At 43.2% G+C, this 20878-nt stretch overlaps 1 protein-coding gene across 6 annotated transcripts in view; it reads right to left on the reverse strand.

Annotated features, from left to right (window-relative positions):
• Window positions 1-346: 346 nt before the first annotated feature.
• SLC6A6 (solute carrier family 6 member 6) overlaps window positions 347-20878 on the reverse strand; it is a 115421-nt gene continuing 94889 nt past the window's right edge. For all 6 annotated transcript variants that reach the window (XM_075432913.1, XM_075432915.1, XM_075432916.1 and 3 more), the window contains 9 exons: window positions 20023-20157; window positions 17994-18097; window positions 17756-17880; window positions 12926-13038; window positions 10132-10269; window positions 8964-9066; window positions 7921-8021; window positions 6636-6806; window positions 347-5122 (listed from right to left, as the gene is read on the reverse strand). In XM_075432913.1, the coding sequence (XP_075289028.1) occupies window positions 4982-5122; window positions 6636-6806; window positions 7921-8021; window positions 8964-9066; window positions 10132-10269; window positions 12926-13038; window positions 17756-17880; window positions 17994-18097; window positions 20023-20157 (1131 nt within the window). In that variant the 3' untranslated portion in view covers window positions 347-4981. The remainder of the gene's footprint in view (window positions 5123-6635; window positions 6807-7920; window positions 8022-8963; window positions 9067-10131; window positions 10270-12925; window positions 13039-17755; window positions 17881-17993; window positions 18098-20022; window positions 20158-20878) is intronic.

A 20878-nucleotide genomic window follows, 5' to 3' on the forward strand; every position in this document is an offset into this window, starting at 1 on the left:
TTGTCATTACGTTCCCCCCTGTCACCACCCCCAATTTAGGAAAGGCCACTCGGGCACCCCAGCAGACTGGGCCTTTGCAGGCAAGTGGTGCCTAAACCTTCTCACTCCTCACCCTAAACAGCTCTGCAAGACTTATGCACATAATTTGCAGCCTCGGAACAGAAGCAATGTCCTCACTTGTGTGCATGCATATGAGGATGAAAAATTTCATCTACTAACCTACCTAAACACAGATTTATTTTTTTTTTTTAACTGAAAGTGAGCAACTTCCATTGGATCTCCTGGAAATGATGTCAAGGTCATCTTTCTTCCAAGTGTACTTGAGCTGCTTAACTAACTTGTCCACTCCATTCAATACACAGTTTATTTAACATTTTATATACATTATGCCTCCATGAGTGATCCTGCAGTGACCACGAGAGGTGGAAGCTAAAATCAGTTATTCAAAAACGTTCAAATCCTTCTCCCACGGATGGAGCTTTGCCATTGACGCAGCAAGTGGGAGCTTTGAACCCAAGTGTGACAAGCACGACCTCACCAAAACTGTAAGCCTCCTTAGCAAATAAAAGCAGACTGGGAGGAGACTTGTAAAAGGCCTATCAAATGGAAATGTCCATGTGTCTTCAGATCTACTTGACGACTTTAGCGCTGAGACAGAGAAGAGGAACCAGGAGCATCTGCAGTTGAGAAAGGAGGATGCACACAGGACTGGAAACAGCTGCAGAAGATGCTGTCGTGACGGTGACATTAAAAGCTCTGCTGATGGTTGTTGGGCTTTTTTTTGTGTTACAGCAACCGTAGGGCTGCACCTTTTTGATTTTTTTTTGTTTTGTTTTCGTCTTTTCCTCCACTCCGCAAGAACAGCAGCGAAAATCAGTTTTGCTGAGCTGTTTCATTCCTAACTCCCCTCCACTCCAGGAGCTCTCTGCTCTGCAGGGTGACCACCAGCGTTGTTCTAGATGGCAAACACAGCTGCTAGGCTTTTGTATTTTCATTTACAAACACAGGAACAAATCCATTGCGGACCTACTATCTCACACTTTAAAAGAGGACTTAGAATTCAAAGTGTGTGGATCGGTTTGGACCAGATAAAAAGGAAAGCTACGGATGAGAAGGAAAATGCCAACAATAACAACAACAACAATAAAAACCAGTTATATTTACGAAATCATACTGTTTAAATACTAAAATACAAACTACGGTTAAAGTCTCTTACAATAGATGCCCATTTGGTGAGATCATAACTAGCGACAGGTGAACTGAAAAAGTTTGGAAGATTGAGAAAAAAAGAAACAGGTCAGAGAATCTTCTGGGATAAATGTTCCCCTTTACATTTCTACTATCTCTTGATTTCAGTTCAGCTGGAAACAAATACTGCTGAAAATCTGCCGTTTTCAGGCCCAGAAGAACCCATGAATACAAAGGTACATGAAAAATGAAAAGGTGTGATTTTTTGTCTTGTTTTATTCTGGTTTTAAACTCAGGAATCTGGTTCTAAAGATCTCATGCCAAAACTACACTAACTTTTCCCTGGATCCAAAGCAGTTCATCTATGACTAGTCATGATATTCTAATGTAGAGTTCCTCATTTACATAAAACAGGTAAAATAGGTCACAAGTGTTTAAACACGTAAATCAGGAAAAAAAATCAGTTGTATTTGCAGTCAGAAATAGGTAAAAAACACAAGACTTTTTAAAAAATTATTTTTTAATAAATTTGGCAGAGGATCATATTGATATGCAAATTTATCACCAAGAAAAGTTTAGAAATCTGATAAAAGTGTTAGGCAAAAACCCAAAACTGTAAAAAATGCGAGCGTGCTCATTGGAACTCAAACCCCAGATAAAACAAGAAGAATTTTTATTTGGAGGGGAGGGAAGAGGGGAGAGTGGAACTGTTTTTCAGAAACAATGATGTCTTCGCTCTTTGTGAGCCCCAGCCCTCCCTTGCAGTCATGCCGAAGAGCACAGCAGGGCCAGAGAGGCTGACACAGAGAACACTTCGATGAGGTTGTTGCATATGTGCGAGACATTTTCACTTGGTACATGGAAGCGACTGATTTGAATGGCACAGTTTATATCAAAATGGGGCTGGGTTCTAGTTCTCTAGTAGTTGTACTTTGAAAGGTGTAGTATTAACCCTCTGGTTCTTCATGCAAGGATGCTCCCCACAAGGCAGGAGATGGTTAAATACCCAGCGAACTTGCCGGAGACAGCTCTGGTGTAGCCAAACCATTTTTTTTGCCTATCTAAAGCTTGTCTCAGCTTTATAGCGTGAAAGAGATGTGCAATCTACATCTCAAACACAGCTGTACAACAACGTATATACAAAAAAAAAAAAAAAATCGAGCATCAGTGTTTCATTTGCACTCACAGAAACCATTAATCTAACCCCCCCTAACCTGCTACTCTCCCTGTTCACCCAGGCAAGCGTGCCTGTTTACTGCAGACACTGCTTGTAACTCAAAAATGAGGGTCCGAGCTGAAGCCCACTGAAAGAGTTATCTTTGATTACACTTCCTTGCTTTTGACAGTTAAAAGTTCTTAAAAAAAAAAAAAAAAATCAGGTGTATGCATGTTTCTGTATTTTGGGCACATCTGATGACACTCACTTGCTCCCAGCGCTCCTCCAGCGAGCTCTGGATGGCTACTGTCACTGGCCCAGCAGCTGGCGTTAGATGTTTGCCATCTCCAGCTGTGGAAAAGTTTCATTTGTAACTCTCATAATACAGCAACCAGAAAAAGAAAATAAAAGGAATTCTACCATGGCTGGTTTTGTTGCTGCAACTCAGCTATCTGATGTAAAAGTGTGTACAAATTCAAGCTAGGAAGATTTTTTAAAAGTTATAGATGCAGCCACTTTTTCCTTTTTTTTTTTTTTTATTATTTTGGTCCATCTCTCAGTTCTAAATCACCGCTTTTCTGTTACAGGAAAACCACCAAGCTAATCAAAAAGTGTTTGTGCTGCTGCCGCCAGTTAGCCATTGAGACAAGAAAAAATAAAATAACTACTGTGTAGGAATGTTAAGAACTGGATATGTTCCTGTTTAAATGACAAACTCTGCCCTGATAGACTAAGCTGACAGCAGAATAAGCAGATACGAACTCTGCTTTCATCAAGCACTTTCTCTAAATACTTCTGAATAGCCTAACTGCGGTATCATAAGAAGAAAACAACCTCTCCTCTAATACAATGCCCACACAAAAAGGCGGCTTTTCGCCAGAGAACGTGTTCCCAGCACAACCTGCTCAAGTTTTGTTTTTTTTTTAATTTTTGTAAAGAAAAGCATTTTTATTCACGTTTTGGACAGTCTTCAGGGAGCAATTCCCCACAGAAACATCCACCTGGCCCACACGAAGCGGAACCCTCATTCCTACACTCCTTGTAGTGGTTTCTCTTCACTCCCCAGTTTAACCTGGAACAGTACGCAATGTCTTCTGACCAAATACAAAACTTTTCTATATTACGTGTTCCCTTTGCTTTAACGTAAAATCCCAAAGCCCTGTTTCTTCAGCAGGTAAGATTCATAAGCTTCATAAATATGTCTGCCACCCTCCTTAAAAAAAAAAAAAAATTATGGTTCAACCCAATGATGGGCAAGTAGACTGGGGGCCCTAGGTCCACTGCTGCTACTTAGCAACATGGGACGAGGGACATAGTCCTTTCGGCTGTTGCCCCAACTGAAACCAACCCTGTCCCCACCCCCAATAAATAAATAAAGCAAAACCTGGTTACTGAACTTGGCAAAGCATTTTCTGAGATACATGGATGAAAAGCACCTGTTTGCTGAGTGATATTATTATCTTCATTACTATTATTATTAGCAGTGTGTCTGCCATAAATAGCAGTTACACCAAGTGCAGGTGAGCAGTTCCGTTCCTCCTGTCGGGGATGACCTGGTCTGTGTTCACCTTTGGATGATCAGAGTTCACATGGGATTCTTTTCTCCCGAAACCAGTATCCAATAATCAACACGCAAACACACGAGCGAGCGAATGTCTGAAGCCCCAAAAGGGCAGGTGCTGCTTCTACCCACCCAGCTCCCTGGCACTTGCCCCTGCTGCCCTGGGGACAGGCTTCCCCTCCCAGTTCACAGAATTCAGGTTTACACCAGTGTCACCACACTAAAACATGCTTTGCTCAAAACTCAGGAGCAGGTATTGAACCTCCCCGCTCATGCACAAACAGCAGGCGTTTCACTTAAGTAAAAAACCTACAAAAATCTACATTAAAAAACAAAAAAGAAGAAAAAGAAGAAAGAGTGAACCATGTCAAATCCTGCAAACACCTTCCTAAAGTTCTCCTCCTGTCTGTGTGACAGGGTCCCAACGCCGTGCTTGGGAGGGATGGCTGCAAGGCTTTTCACACCCAACTTCCCTCCCTCCCTCGCTCCTCCTTCCCTGCTCCAGCTGCTCAGCTCTGTCTTTATTCAGGGACTGTGCTAAACATAACTGTACCCTTTCCCTAATGTGACCTTGAAGCCTGTCGTTTACCACAATTGAACCAGAGGATGGAAATACTACACCTTTGAAAAGTCTCTTGAAACAGCATTGGTTTTTTTTTTAATCATATCTCTCCACAGAGCTCCTTTTGTGTGTTCTGTAGGTTACCCTGCTCCCAACCACACCAGCACCTAAAACTGCTTTCTGAGATTTGAATGTATTGCTGGCAAGACAATCAATTCAAGTGGTAAGGTGTATAGTATTTAGAGATAAAGATATACATATTTAAAAAAACCCAATAATAGTAAATTCCTGTAATATGTCTAGTCTGATATGAAAGCTCTCCCTCTACAGAGAGACATCTGCTGTGATTACCTTACAAAATATTAAAAAAAAACACACACACAAAAAATAACTTTCTCTGTGAGAAATAAAAATAAATCCTAGTGCAAATATAAAGCTCTGTAAACCTGGTCCTATGAGAATCTATGGTTAGTAAACGGCAGTTAAAGCAGGTTTATCCTCTCACAGAGAGAGCTCACATCATGGTTTCCACAATGATATGAGTTGGCTTGATCAATCCGCCATTCGAAGTTCCATTGGGGCAGAAGGGCGTGCCACTCTCTGTTTCTTTGGACCATCGATTCACTTCCTTGGGGGCAGCCACTGCTTTTATCCTCTGAAACAGAGAAGAAAAAGCAAAGGTTAGAAGACCAAGCGGCCCCCTGCGTCTCCACGTGCAGGCTGGAGGACATGGCCATCCCTGGATGGGGATGGCGGCCATCAGAGACATGCGTATGCTGCCTGGCTCTGCAAGGACGTGGGCTGCAGATCACCACGTTGAACTTCTGCTCAGCTGCAGAGCCTGATCTGATGCAGGCAAGTCAGACACGAGAGGGCATTCACGGCATTTGCCAGCATCCCACACGCTGGGCTTTCAGTGCTGCAGCTGCTGCTTAAATTACGTGCGTTCGCCTTCCTCATTTAGAAACCACTCTGCCTTTTAGCCCAGCCGTTCATTGCCAAGTGGCAACTTCTCTCCTACATCTCCGTTCACAAAGGAAGAACCAAATGGCATCTGACCAGTGTTTACTCTCTTTCCTTTCCTAACATGGTCTTTGAGGAGTGTTTTGGCTACTTTTAGACTTGTCTCTCAATAGATGGTGACAATGTAGGCAGCAAAATAAACACTCATGAAAATGTTCTGGCCACAGCTGAAAAAGACCATTAACACTTGGAGGAAAACAAATGCAAGCGTTTGTGCTCTGGGAAATGTTCTTTTTTTATTCTATTCTCCCTTTTTTCCCTAATCCGTGTCCCACTTTCTCCTCCGAGAATACCCTGGGCTGCATTTAAGACCGTCTCATTAGGCAAAAACAAAACTAATCTGAAAGCTTAGAAGAGAATTGCTAAGTCTCCTGCCTGCACAGTCTCTAAAAACTTTCCACTAGAAGAAAAACAAACCAGGGGAACCTGTGTTGAACTTTGAAGGGCAAGAGACTGCCTGCAAATCCAAACCTGAAAGAATCTGCACTGTCATGTCTGAATCGGACCCGAAGTTTTCCAAAGATCAGGGCAATCTGGATCCAGTGTTTTGATTTGATTCATTATGAATAAAAAAAAAAATTTAAAAAGCTAAAAAGTGAAGTCCACTGGCAGGAGGGTTTAACTTCTATTCAGGCTCCCAGAGAGCAGGCCATGCCTGAGAGCCACACAATCCACAAGTGGATCCAAATTAGCTCTTAGACAGACAAGTTTGATCCAGGTCTCTCCCTCTCTCTCTCTCTCTCTCTCTCTCTCTCTTGTTTTCTCAGTGATTTGTAGGATGCTGCTTCCATGTCCCCGTGGGCTGGAGAAGAGAGATCTGGCACTGGGAAGCACCCCAGTCCTCGAGCGCTTGTCTGCACATGGCATGATATGTCAAGCTAGAAACTGCAGAAATGGTACGCAAGTAAAATCACCTGGTGTTTGTCTGAGGACAGAAGGCTTCGTGTTCATTCTGTTTCTACTGTTTGCCCAAAGGACAGGTGATCTTTAACACTCTTATTTGCATCCACTGCAGGAGAGGCACCCAGCTTCGCTCTACCCAGGCAAGGTGGCAGTTTTCCAAGCATCATGCTTATTTTGTATAAAACACAGCAAGTTAAATCCCCCTTTAAAGCCCCTCTGGACAAACAACCAGTTGCTCTTACCTCAATAAGCGACCCGTCTGACCGTATGATGCGGATGACCATCACCATAGGGATGCAGATCATGGAGGAAAGGGCAAGAACCCAGCCCAGGCCAATTGCCCAGTCTGGGTACGTGTAGACTTTGTTGTAGGTCAGTGGTTTGTACTTGGCCAGAGAAAAGATAAAGCACCCCTGTGGATGAGAAAGGAAAACAAAGTGAGGCTCAAAAAATGCTGACAGCAGTCGGGCTCTGGTTCTGCCACCGGCCCTGAGGAAGACAGGCAGTGAAAGGGGATGATGAGGGGACTGGAGCATCTCTCCTATGAGGAAAGGCTGAGGGAGCTGGGCTCGTTCAGCCTGAAGAAGAGAAGGCTGAGAGGGGACCTTATACATGCTTATAAATATCTCAAAGGTGGGTGTCACAGGAGGATGGGGCCAGACTCTTTTCAGTGGTGCCCAGCAACAGGACAAGGGGCAACGGGCACAAACTGAAGCATAGGAAGTTCCAGCTGAAGATGAGGAAGAACTTCTTCCCTCTGAGGGTGACAGAGCACTGGAACAGGGTGCCCAGGGAGGTGGTGGATTCTCCTTCTCTGGAGATATTCAAGATCTGCCTGGACAAGGTCCTGTGCAGCCTGCTGTAGGAGACCCTGTTTTGGCAGGGGGGTTGGACTGGATGATCCACAGAGGTCCCTTCCAACCCCTACCATTCTGTGATTCTATGAAAGGCAGAGCTGATGGATACCATATGTATTTTAAACCAATGGGGGAATTACTCTTGCATTTAAATTACTGAAAGACCATCTGCATCTGATTATAGGTAAGCTGTTGCTTGACAATAGGGTGTTAATCGATGGTGCTGAACAGCTGCAGGATGCTGCCTGCTCTTTTTCAGGGCTCAAATACTTGCGGTACATTGCAAGGAGCTTACTGGGATGTTCTACACAGCAAATGAAACACTTCAGGCTGAATGCCTGTCTCACCCTGCTCAAGTATTTAGTCTTATTGCTGAAGCAGGGACTGATCTTTGGAGAGGGAGTTTTCTGTGTCATGAATGCAATTTTGCCAGTCCTAAGAAAAATCCCCTCAAATGTAGCCAGCTGCAATTTGCCCAGGTACAGCAGACAGCTGTCACATTAACAGCTCACGTCTGAGAAGCTGCTGTCTTTGAGGGCTATGCTCAAGCCTCCAGCATCTCTTTGCAAATTGGTCTCTGAATGCAACAGCATTCACGTGAAGAGCAGCAGTGAGAGGCAGCTCAGTGTTGCTGTGTGGAAGACTCGAAAGAGCCCGGGTCAGTACTCACCACGCAGAGAACTGGCGTGATCACAATCCAGCTCCATTTCATCCAGGGACCAGGTCTGTATCCAATCATATCCTCAATGGCATCATAAATATTATCAGCGCCTGTAGTGGAGAGTGAGTGCATTTATCAGAATCAAGCACATAAAAGCTATGTAAGGACTGTAGGATTACAGCTGCTTTCCTAGCCCTCCCCAGGGGTATTTAAAAGGAAGATGAGGGTGTCAGATGTATTATTCAAATGTTTCCCATGGCTGGGAAGTTCAAGATGAATATCTCCTTGAGAAGCTCAAAGGTTGGGGGACTCTCTCATCCTACACACCTCTCACTATTTAGATGCAGGAGTGCAATGCTAATCCCTCCTGCCCACTCCTCTCCTCAGACCCTCACTGATCTTGCTGGGGGGATCACCATGGGAATGACATTACAGCAAACAGTACACCCTGCTTCTACAGAAATTTGACTGATGCAAAATGAGGGCTTTGTTTGTTTTGCTTCCCTAAGGAGATGGAGTACATGAAGAATCAGGGAAATGAGGAGTCCTAAGGAGCAAACATTTTCTGATCTTTCCTCAGCTACTGTCTCAGGCAGTTACAGAGGCTGCTGTCAGACCTTGAGACTCAGCATCGCCTGAAAATAATAGGACAGAATACACCTCTCTGTCAGCTTTCTTTTTGTATTTCCTATTTGGTTGGCTTGCCCCTTGCAGACATTGCAGCTTTGAAAAGAAATTCTCTGAGAGACAAACAGAAATTTTCATGGCTGGCCAAACTTTCAACTCTCGTCTCTACACTTAACACATGTAAATGCTTAATTGTGTCTTTATTAATTAGCAATGGAAAAATACTCATTTTTGTGTGGAAAAACACTGGAGGTTGGCTTCATCCCAGATGCAAATTTGTCTCCAAGAGGTCAGTGCAAATTTATATTAAAGGCATGTGTCTGTTGCTGGGAAGAAGATTCTGGGGTGGCTGATGATTAAATGTTTGGCTAGCAAAATTGCCACTGACTCATCAAAAGGTATCAGACGAAAGGATTCTCACTTACCATAAACCCAGGCTACAGCAATACATTCAAAGAATGCAACCCACAAAAGGCATACACCACTAGCTGCATAGTAGTCAAAGAGTTGAAAAACATACATGCCACCCTGTAAGAGAGAGACATGGTAGATTAGATCCACCAGGAAAAAACCCCTGAATATTTCAGGCCCAGCTCCCAGTAACATCTATCAGCATATCTTAATGATTGCTGTCTAACAAGAAGAAATCTCAAGCAAGTAGGTAAGGTAAATATTTGGCATTACCTTCCCCAGGAAATATGCATGTTTACTACAGGAAGCATTCCAAACAAGATGATGATTAAACAAAATTAAGCCACTTAGTATAATCTACTGAGGCACTTAAATCTTTCCTTCTTAAGAGTATTTTAGGATGGGCATTTATAGAAACAAATGATGTAAACCAAAAATAGGTCACTTCCTAACATTAACACCTCCAAAATACTAAAAATGGAAGTCATTCCATCAGGAGGGTCTTAATTTATGACTCGAGTGGAAGGACTTTTTTGTGAGAATAGTTCGTTTTTTTTCTTTCTTTCATTCTTTCTTTCTTTATACTATGCTGTTACACTCTCTGCCTTACTACACTGAACTGTATATACTTGCACTTCTACTTGAAAAACTGTGTTTGTTAGGCATTTCTGTTGCAGCTGCTATTTTAATTCCCACAGACATGGTCTTCCAGCTTAGATTTTATTTTGGAGATAAATATCACAACAGTGCAGCCACTGGAACCTATTCCCGTCTTGTTTCTACTAGAATAAATCCAGGGGTATTTAATTAATTCAAATCAGTGGAACTAAGATAAAAATCTCTCCCTGCATGCACCAGATGGATTCTTAATCTGCTCTACTGAAGGTTCCCAATGTGTTTCATCATTGGGAGCCAGATGTTAATATTCATACTCATATTGATTAGTACCTGAGATCAGAATGAATTTAATGAGATTTCATTTCTCTGTTCCTCTGACTGAAAAGGGGGGAATATACAGCTCCCTTTCAAAATGCTCTCAGATCTAGGGATGAAAGATGCTCTGTAGATCTAAAGAGCATCGCTCCTCTGAGCAGCTAATTCCATGCAGTCTCATTCATAGCTAAAAATTGGCCTAAAAACTGGCTAAGAAAGCAGGCAATCTCCAGCACCGGTGCTACTCACCTCAGTCACCATAGTTAGTCCCAGAAGATAGCTAAGGAAACATACTATAGCGATGAAGATTTCCCGTCGGTAACCCTTCCTTAGGAAGGATGGGTGCAGATCAACTAATGACGTGATCTGTCCTTCAACTTCAACAAACTAAAGGGGAAAAACAACAACAAAGAAATGTGACTTAAAGATGGCGTGCCATGCATTTCATTCAGGCTCAGACTTGAACAAATGTTTCACAGCAACATCCTAACTGTACTCTGTGGCAAAATGCTGTTCTGAATAAGTAAATTGGAAGCCACTCCTTTGTAACCCTGAGGATGAAGCGTGAGGGCTGTCTTCAGGTTGGAACAGGCTTTCAGAATTGCCGTTCATTTCCTAGCTGCCTTATGAACTAACAAAGAGGCCCTGTAAATGCAAGCCGCAAGCATAAAGGAACTTAATTTGATGACAGGAAGGCACTTATGTAGCTTTTATGTTGTAGCTACAACTGTTCCAGATGAATATAAGACATTTGCTAGAAAAGAGGCAGAGAGAAAACACTCAAAAAAGCCTAAGCTAGGAGAGTACCCCCCAGTCTTTGTTTGATGTCCCAGAAAACCTCACAGGTACTAGTTAGGTTAATTCCACTGTTGGATATAATTCTACTCTTGGGTTCTCTAATGAAAATCCAGCCAAGGGAAAGCAGACTTTGATGTGAAATAGCAGCACTTCTTGACTGAACTTGTCTTTTCTGAGTGTGTGAACAGAGCACCTCTGAGTGAGGCTCTGAGGTACTTCTCCAGCAGGAACAGCGCTGTTGATACAGCTCCCACACAAAGTATTTGCACATGTCAACCAAAAAGCTCTGAACAGATGAGCTAAAAATCTTACTTTATCTAGCTTCATGATAACTGTATTTGTACTCCTTGCCTTTGGAAAACTATACGTAAGATGTGTAACTGGAGTTCACCAAATAACCCAAACTAGATTTGAATAAAAGTTTAAAGTTAAAAACCAGATCCATTTCACCCATGGAGAAAAGTGACTACAGACCTCCCCCAAACAAATCCGGAGAAGGGATCACTCAGCTGATCTGTACTTTCAGCCTGGCAAGGTACAAAAGCACCAAGTTCACTGGAGACGTGAAGATATCATGGAGAACCAAGGCTGCCTCTGTAGAAACGATCTTCGCTTTAAGTGGATACATGATCTTACAACTAATGAGTTACCACGGGGAGTCTATGAAATAGCGTCATTTCAAGAAAAGCACCCTTTTCCTACACAGTATCTATATCGCTCGTACAGTGCCCAGAAGTGCCCTGTAACAACTCTACCCTCTTTTGACCATGAGCTGAAGCACCATTTTGGAAATACAGCCCATCTTGCAAACATCCCACCAGATTTGATTGCCTCCTGTCTTGTTACTTTGACTTCTGTAAAACTGGTTTTCTTTTTAAATGCAACCCTATCCTTTGGGCTGATTTGATCTTAAACTGCTCCAGCATTCCACAAACCTGCTCGACTGCACTCCAGAAAAACAGAGGGGTGGAGGAGAAAAATTAAGGCTCCAATTAGTTTTAATCATTCTACGCAGTGAGAAGCTTTTTAAAATTACTAGACAGTTTCCAATTTGCATAAGCACAGGGTTGTTGAACCACGGCATTGGGCACTTTTACATTTACTTTGGAACGATTGAAAGTTGCTCACTAGAGTTCAAGGATTAAGCCATAAAGAGCAATTTAGGGCAAAAGGAATACCAAAAATCTAAGAAATTCAGTACACAACAACTGGGTAAAAATCCATTTACAGATCTCTCCTCATACGAGAGAGCATTTAGACTAAGCGAACATTTCATCCTTACAAACTGGGTTTTTATCTTAGTGACTTTCCACTTGAGTGCAGAAAGCTGCCTGTTGCCCTGAAAACTTCAGCAGTTTTGAACGTATAATTACTGCATAATCCCTGGTCACGCATGTTTCCTTGTAAGTGGACTATCTAGAAATGATTTACAGGTTCTTTGGTGTATTTAGTCCAACATTCCTATAAGCAACCTCCGCGAAGAACAACCTAACTTCTTGGACTGAACTTTTCAATTTTTTCGTGCTCACTAACTAATAGCAGTATATGCTATAAAATTAGTACAGCTGGAACCCAAGATGCTTTCTGGCCTGTTTGGAGGTACGGAATGTGCACTGGTGACATGTAATCAGCAGAATCCCAAGCTGCTCAGCACCTCCGAGCCTAAGGCCACCAAAAAAGGCTGTGGCTTTGTCCTCTGACTGTTCCTGAAGCCACCCTGGATACACTGTGCAACACATTTTGTGCTTTTTGTGCCTCACGATGGCTTCACTTTTTTGGCACTTGGCAACTATCAAAGTCTTTACTCCTAGTAGTTATTAAGTCTTACAAATGATGGCACACTGCAGGTGATCACAACGGCACAAAGTACTCTGCGGAACAGATTGCTCTAGTCTTCTATGTTTTTAAATGATTAAGCTTTTCTCCAAAGTAGGAAAATACTACACTGTGACCAAAATGGGGGTATTTTGTGGCCAGACTGGGGCTGATATTTAGGTTAGGGAGTTCTGCCCTAGTCTTGTGGACTCCATTAACTCCTGACAACAAAGACTTACTGAGCAACATCATACTGACCATCAATCAAGAGATTCATCAAATGCAGACCCTGCACTAAAAAGCAACCCAGAGGAGTTCCTCTTAAGCAGTGTTAGAGGTATTCTCTGCTAAACTCAAGCCCGTAAAACCAGCTTTTCTCAGTCAGTAGCGCCAAGACAATAAGCCACTATCTCTTACCCATCGTACTAACCTGGCTATCCAGTCCAAGCAACAGAAGCATAATAAAAAAAAGGATTGCCCAAAAGGTGGGCAGTGGCATCATGGACACAGCTTTTGGGTAGGCAATGAAGGCCAGGCCTGGACCTAGAGAAAGAGAAAATAGGAAAGGGGAAAGGGAAGGGAAGAGAAATAGTAAGTACCAGCTCTTTGGTAAACGTAGCCACACTCAAATTCAGGAATGCCTGGTTCCGTTCAGATAAATCCAAACGCGGCTGGAAATACCAGGAGTGAAACAGTTTGGCTCTTTTATCTGAAATCGAAGCACGCATGACTACAGCAGAAACCACAGGCAAACCCCCGAGGCCATTGCTAACAGATCACCAGTTTTAACATCTGTCTCAAACATGCCAATAATGGAGGTGGTCCTACACCTGCCCCTCTTGGACACAGGACAGCACTAGGGGCAGGGGGAGAAGGGGTGACCCAGGAGAATGGCAGAATCCCACTGCTAGCCCACATGGTCACGATGAAGATGATGATGATGAAAACCCTTTTGCATGCAGGGAAGGGACTCTGCTCCAAACGCTCCCTGGGATCTTTGCTAATGCAACCACTACCTCCCTCTGTATGCAACCTCCAAACCCCGCATGGCTTTTCTAGAGCAGGGTTTGCACTCCAGGAGTCTGCTCCTTCACTTCTGCAAACCCTCACTGCTGCACTGAAGTGATCAGGCTACTCCTAGTTATATCAGTTGTGGTCCCTGAAAAAAATGCCTTCTGCTGTTAGGAATTGCTGGTGTGTAAAATTGCTTCCCCGTGCTGCCACATCACCTGCCCCTATCTGGCCAGCCTAGGCAGACCTGCCATGGTGATGCTGAGTATCACCAACATCAGCCCCAGCTGCAGGATGGATTCAACAGCCTGGGAGCACCAGCGGGGCTGGGAGGAAGAGCCTGGCTTCTCTGCTCTGGAAACCAAAGCCTTGTGTGCCAGTGCTCATCACTAGACTGGGTCTCGCCTGCGCTATGGACCGATGGCATCTCACTCATACCCACACAGCGAGCACACGTGCAGTGCTCTCGCACGCCGATCTCCAAAGGCGCTCGCACCTGGAGCCAGGTGCTATCAGCTGTTGCTTAGAGAGCTTTTGTTGAGAGAGAAAGAGCCCTCTCGAAGTGGGAGACAGGAACACTGGCAATCCGGCATTTACTGCAGGCTCCCAAAGCGGCCGCAGAGATTTTGTGAAGCCGGAAAAAAATTCTGAGGGCAGATTTACATTCAGATTGAACCTGGGAACGGCTGGCTCATCTGCTTGATTGGTTTGAAGAGCCTCAAAACCCACCATTTTTCAGGATTTTGAAGTGGATTCAAGGAATTTTCAATAGGAAAAGGATTTGTTTTAAACTGCTGTGGTGCAGGGATGGAAATCTTATCTCTGATCTGTACAGAAAAATCCCTAACGCTGCTCTTCCTACCTCCCACTTTTCCTTTTCAACAAGAAAGATGGAAAAAGAAGCAAGAGAAAGAGGTAAAAGAAGATGACTTTTTTCAAACTAAAGAAAACTTTAAGTCACCGAAAATATTTGAACAGAAATAAATACAAATTAGCCAACAATTGAGCAACTAATTTTATTCAAAATGAAACACCACTAAGATTTTATATGACAGAAGATACCAAAAAATTGGTAATGTCTCATATTTTGGGGGGGGGCTTTCCTTTTTTCCCCCTAATTCAGTGGATATAGTAGATCCTCCCTGAGGGAGAACTGCTCCCAGATGGCATTTACAGCTGATCTGTGCAATTGATGAGACAGATGTAAAACTGCTCTCCTCAAATCTTGCTGCAATTCTGTATGATTTGGCCAGAGAAACTGTCCTTGCACTGTGATACAGTCTAATACCAAATGCCCTAAGCCCTGTGCTAGCTTTGATTCTCCTTCGAAACTAAGTGTTGAAATAAAAGTCCATGTGAAAGAAAATGTTCCTGGCATCCCCTTGACTGAACATAAATAACCTAAAATTGTATTTAATTTGAAACTCTCTTGCTCTGAAGGATGTTTTGCAAAAGTGAAGCACTTGTGGCTCCTATTAAGAGCTAATTGGGACTGCCACCATCCCAGCCCGCTGGCTGGCGAAGTGCCGCAGCACGGCTGGAGACGCACGCCGGGAGCAGAGCACTGCGGAGGCAGAGACTGGGCAGGCATTAGGAAGGCCAAGGCACTACAGTCAGCCCTGCTTAATCTGAAGTTGGATGCAAATGGGACTGGAAAAAAAAGGCAAATCTTGTGCTGTTTTAACATTGCTACAAATTGCACAGGTGGTGAAGTATTTCCTCCAGCCGGACAGAGATGCAGCACAGATTAGACAGGACTCACTATGGCCTTGTTGAGCCTCCACTGCTTTCCTCTCTCTCTTTAAAAGTATTTCTGAAAAAAATCAAACGCTCTTTATAAAAAGTTTCCTTTCACTGGGAAGTCAAAGGGGTCTAATGCAACTGTCATGTAAGTTTGCCAGCGAAGGCCGGTAGCAGTGACCAGCGCTTTAATCTGGAGCAGCCCCTTGCTGATGAGGGTGTCCTGGGCACACTGCACCAAGGCAGAATTTGGCACAGGTGAAAAATGCGTCCATGAGATTCCGCCGTCAGCAAATTTATTGATGTTTCCTTGGCTCGCAGGAGGGCAAACAAGGCAAAAAATGGTGTCACACACAGGGCAGGAAGGATTTAATTCGCTGGGTGGAGACAGGGGAGAGCAGGAGGTCTTGGCGCCGTGGACAACGTCCTCTCCCTGGTGCTGCGGCCAAGCGGCAGCGCCTCTGCTCACCTTTTTCCTGACCCAGGGGAGCGGTTCTGACCTCGCTTCTCAAGAAACCAAAAAAGGCAAGGCCAAAAAAAGAGGCTCATGTGCTTGGTGACCGTCTGCATGCTGAGAAGTCAGCAGCAGGGCAGCAGCAGCAGCGAGAGCCTCCCCACAGCCCCGCGTGGGTCCTGGGATGCTCATCCCCAGGGACCAAGCAGTCTCCAGTGGCTCTGCGCTTGGGTCTCTGCTGAGAAGGGCAGCGAGGAAACCCATGGGAAGTGGTTTGGATAATTTTGGTAGTGTTTACTGTCATGTAAAAATGTCTCTTAGGATTTAGCTGAAGACCAGCCAGTGATGGTGGGCAACCCACTGAACAGTGAGACTATTGCAATGTCTGGCTGTTAGTGACTAGGGCTGAATTTAAATAAGGCAGAAAACTGAAAGGAATACATCAAAATATGCAAGAAACCAAAAACTAAGTTTGGAAGATAATCAGTGCCCTCATTGTCCCTATAATAAGCTATAAAATCCTTCCTTAAAAAACTGTTTTTTGAGTTGTTGATGAAAAAAATACTACATAAACACTAAGTCTGTTTGTTAATTTGTATTTAAACATTACTTAACAATCCAGTGTTACTATAAAATGGTTTAATTCTAAAAATGTCAAGCAACATCTGCTTATCAGAGATTTAATAATAAAAATTAGAATAAATATTGACCAGATAAAAACCTAAATTGGAAATATTTAAAAATACTACTCTTGGAATTGATCCATCTACATTTTTCAAAAAAAGGGCTATTTCTCATTCATTCAATAGGATTACTCCCTTGTTTCCTGTTTTCAAACAAAGCAATCAACCTCTGATCAAAATAAACGTTATGGCCAAGACTGTGAACTAATTACACTTGTGAGAGGGATGCCAATTGCAGCCACCCAAGTATCCAGCAGTGCCACCAATGTCATTAGTTTTTCATTAGCCCTTGTGAAGTGGGATACTTCTCTTAAAGTCTTAACTCCCAGAGCCATGTGATCGTAAGACATATTATTTAATAGTATGTTTGCAGAGGAAAGCTTTCAAATACTATGCAGGTGAATCAAAATTGCTCAAAAAGATCAGAAAGAAATGCCAAAAGTGCACTCAGGTGACATTGTTATTACTTGAATCTGATTAGCTTTAAGCCTTATGGCTGTCAAGGCCTGACTCATTATTTTTGAATGGTAATTCCCACCTAATCTGTCTGTTCTAAGCGAAAACACATGGTTACACCTGCCCTCATGGACAAGACATGCACAGAGGAAAAAAATGTCATCTGTTTTGTCTGAGATACATTCACATGCTGTGAGGATTTAGCCTTCTTCAGCTGCAAGTGTGTAGCTGAATGTTAAAGGGAAGAACACTTCTGAAGTAAGGGAGGAACCTAAGTGTACATCTGCCTTCAAAATGGACTTCTTACACTTCTGTGAACCTCACCCTGAAGCTACAGAGGGCAAATGCAGGACTGCAACAGCTAGAGTTCCTGTGGATGAAATGGTCCACAGAACCCAGGAGATGGAGTTCTCCAACTTCTCTTGCCTTCCAGGGAGACTTGGGAATATGTGCATGTATGTCCCTCCAAAAGGCCAAGGTAATGCTCCCACCGCAGCGCTCCGCTGTGAGCAAGCAAAACTAAGCTATGAAAAATACATCAACACTGGCTATTTGCATTTGAATGAAAATAAAGGTAGTCTGAAAAGAAGGATGGAATAAATTTTTGAATCAATGACATTCTTCACCCTAGATAATGGAGCGATTATTTTAACTCTAATCTCAACTCAGATGGATTAGCACACTCTAGGAAATGTGTTCGCTGCCCTGTTAATCAAGACAGAGTAAACAATACAACCCCGGCTAGCCCTCACTGCTCTAGATGAAAGCCCAAATCAACAATATGCTTATTTTTCTGGAGATTATGGGAAATCTTGTTCTGGTTTTATCGCTTAGATGTTAGCTGATTGGGACTGCAGGACTTTGCTCACACGCTGGGCGGCAGTGCCCACCACCACTGCCACCAACACCATCGTACCTGACTCTGCCACATCAGCAATGTTCACCCCTTGCTCTTGTGCCATGAAGCCCAGGACGGAAAAAATTGCGAAGCCAGACACAAAACTGGTACCACTGTTCAGGCATCCCAGCAGCAAACAGTCCCTAAGTCACACATATGTCATGGAGCAAGTTAATTAAAAAAAAATTAACCCATTGTCCCTACTTTATTTACATCATTTAGCTAAAACACTAAACCCCCTTGGATGGAAACTTGCCTATAGCAGTTGTATTTGTACTTGTTGTAGCTCCCCAGGGAAGTCATTGCTCCTAAGCAGATTGCATATGAGAAGAAGATTTGCGTCCCTGCATCTATCCAGACCTAAAGGGAAAGACGGAAAGACTGTTATTACCGGCATCATTGAAAAGCAACGCCTAATGCAACACACAGTTCAAACTATGAAAAATCAACAAAACAATTGCTTCCATTGAGGGTGATAGCTAAAGGATCGGGGATGGAGGGAAAGAAAACATCACATTTGCAAGTTTGGCTTTTATAGGGTAAAGAAAATTGTTAGCATCAGAGCCTACAAGAATATCATCTCTACAACTGCTCCCATATCCCCTCCCCAGAGATGCTCAGTATTTCTAATTTCTTAGGCATTCAGCTGATCCTTCCTGTTGGTGCAACAATAAATGTGTTTCAGTGCAATAGGAAATGCAGAGGTATTTCTAACATTGCTCATTTCTGTAGTAACTCATTTCAGTTAAAATCAGCCCACAGAATCACTAAACTGAGGATGTGAAAAGCCTGAGAAACAGGTTTGTGTATTTGGTTTATGTTTCTAGCTTTCTGGTTGTTTTTGTAACTGTTCAAATGCAAGACAAAAAGCCATAGGGGTGGGGGGAAAACAAGTAAAATACAATGCACTTTACAGGATATGTATCTGTTCTCAGTCTCATGATTCTTTCTCCTGATAACATTAAAAAAAATTACACAGAGTGAAATAACAATACACTATCAGCTTCTCGGTTAGTAAATACACAGCAAGCTATCAAAATGCACCCATTGAAGCCCACCTGTTCACTTCTTTCTGCTTATGCCAGTCTGATAATGCCAGTAGAAACAACCAAGGAGTCTGAGTAAGTGAGAATTAAGACTGTAGACCCTCACCTCCTCCCTCCCACCATCGCTTTCCAGCACCTTGGTGACTGGTGTCTCCTTGGAGATGATGCTTTTGCTAGACCGTAGGAGAGGGCCTGCCAGCTCACATAAATCTCTTCTATATTATCAGCTAATGCTCTGGGCTTAGGGCTAATAGTGGATCATAAAAATTATAGAGTCCCATAAAAGATGATTCATTCATAAAATATAATGTCTCCTATAAGAGGGTGTCTTGTATAAAGAGGGCAAGACTAGAGAATAAACCAAATTTCTGCAATGTTTCTTTAAATTATACTTTTCCTACCTCATTTATTTAGCTACCGTTGGAGTTTTATTTTAACCACCTACTCATTAGAAAGAAATAGCAAAGAAAGACATTATTCTCTCCCACTGTGACCATCATTTTGTTCTTTTCAAAGATCCCTTGTTTTCTTTTGGGGAGGGGCTATTGCACTTTTTTTGCATTTCTCATATGATCACTAGTGGCTGAAATGATGCTGGTCTGGCTCAAGTGTCACACATTTGCACTCTGGGAGCGCAGACAGGAATCTTTATCTAATCACAGACTATACAGCAAGAGTAAGCCGAGCTCCCACTCGCCAGGGCTAAGCGAGTGGTAGTTCCTGTGACTCAGAAAGCCTTTTTCTTCACCTTTGCATGGGTTTTCATTCTTCTATTATTTCATTCACTTCTCTTCCAATTTCCTCCTATTGAGCAGTGGGAGCTAAGTGACACCGGTACTCACAGTTGTCGCTTGTTGTTCCATCTGTGAAGCTCACGTGTCTCTCCTTTGAAACTAAGGACTATTCTCATGTAAAAAAAATGCATCTCCCTTACCTTACCAACAAGAAAGCTGAGATTGTATAACGGGACAGAGTCTACAGCCTCAGAGTCCTTTGACATAAGAAAAATACACACGCATACACACACATACATACACATGGAAAGATGCATTAACACATGTAACAGTGACGTTCTCAAGCAGATCTCTGGAAAATATAACCCAGCATTAATGTATGTGCTATATTTGGACCTCTAAAGACCGTGGAAAAAAAATCTCTTGCCGTTACATCACCACCATCATCCTCTACCATCCCCCTTTGCACAGGAAATCGTCCCGCTCCCCACTCCTGGTTCTGTACCTGTGGGTCAGCTAACCGTGAGATATCAGGATAAAGATAAAACTTGATGCCTTCTGCAGCTCCAGGCAGGGTCACACCTCGGATGAGTAGAACAAGGAGCATGATGAATGGGAACGTGGCAGTGATATACACTACCTGGCAATAAAAACAAAAAAAAGAGGTGTGTTTAGTCTCTGGAAGTCAACACTGCACTTCCAGAATCAAGAAAGATCCAACGATGTGAATTCAACCGGAGTTTCTGTGTCTACTTTTCCTTTAATGGTCTTAAACACCTTATTGCTTTAGGCCTGGAGGCAATGCAGGCTCATTAATCCCTCCAGAGCCCCCCAGACAGTGATCACATCACTCAGGCAGAGAACACACAGGATTTTACACAACTCACGACTTCAGTTGGAAATTCTGCCTTTGCCCTGTTTGTCCTCCTCACATGACAAATGTACCTCTGCCAGGGAAGCTGAAGAGATTTCCTCACTGAGGGTGCCTGAAGCATTACCTCACTCTTTATTTGAACTTAAAAATTGCAAATTGTTTTGCAAGCTCTGCTGCTACGTCCAGCTTTGCTGTGCAGCCTCACTACTGCTCCTACAGGCAACTTCACGAGGCACTTCTTTCAGAGATGGAGATAATTTGGTCCATGCTCTTGCGTGTCCCTTCCCATCGCCTTGAACACATGATGCCCTTCAGGTTGGCATCAGCCTCAAGACTGGTAATTTCCAGTCCCATAACTTCATTCTTGCCCTTGGTGCACGTTCAGCAACATCATTATTGGAAACTAAGGCTCTATTCATCCAGTTTGAGAATATGTCTTCATTATCTTTAACCTCTATTCCCACTCTCTTTGAACGACAGCCTAGTT

Source organism: Opisthocomus hoazin, chromosome 11 (genome assembly GCF_030867145.1).
Source record: "Opisthocomus hoazin isolate bOpiHoa1 chromosome 11, bOpiHoa1.hap1, whole genome shotgun sequence".
Taxonomy (NCBI): domain Eukaryota; kingdom Metazoa; phylum Chordata; class Aves; order Opisthocomiformes; family Opisthocomidae; genus Opisthocomus; species Opisthocomus hoazin.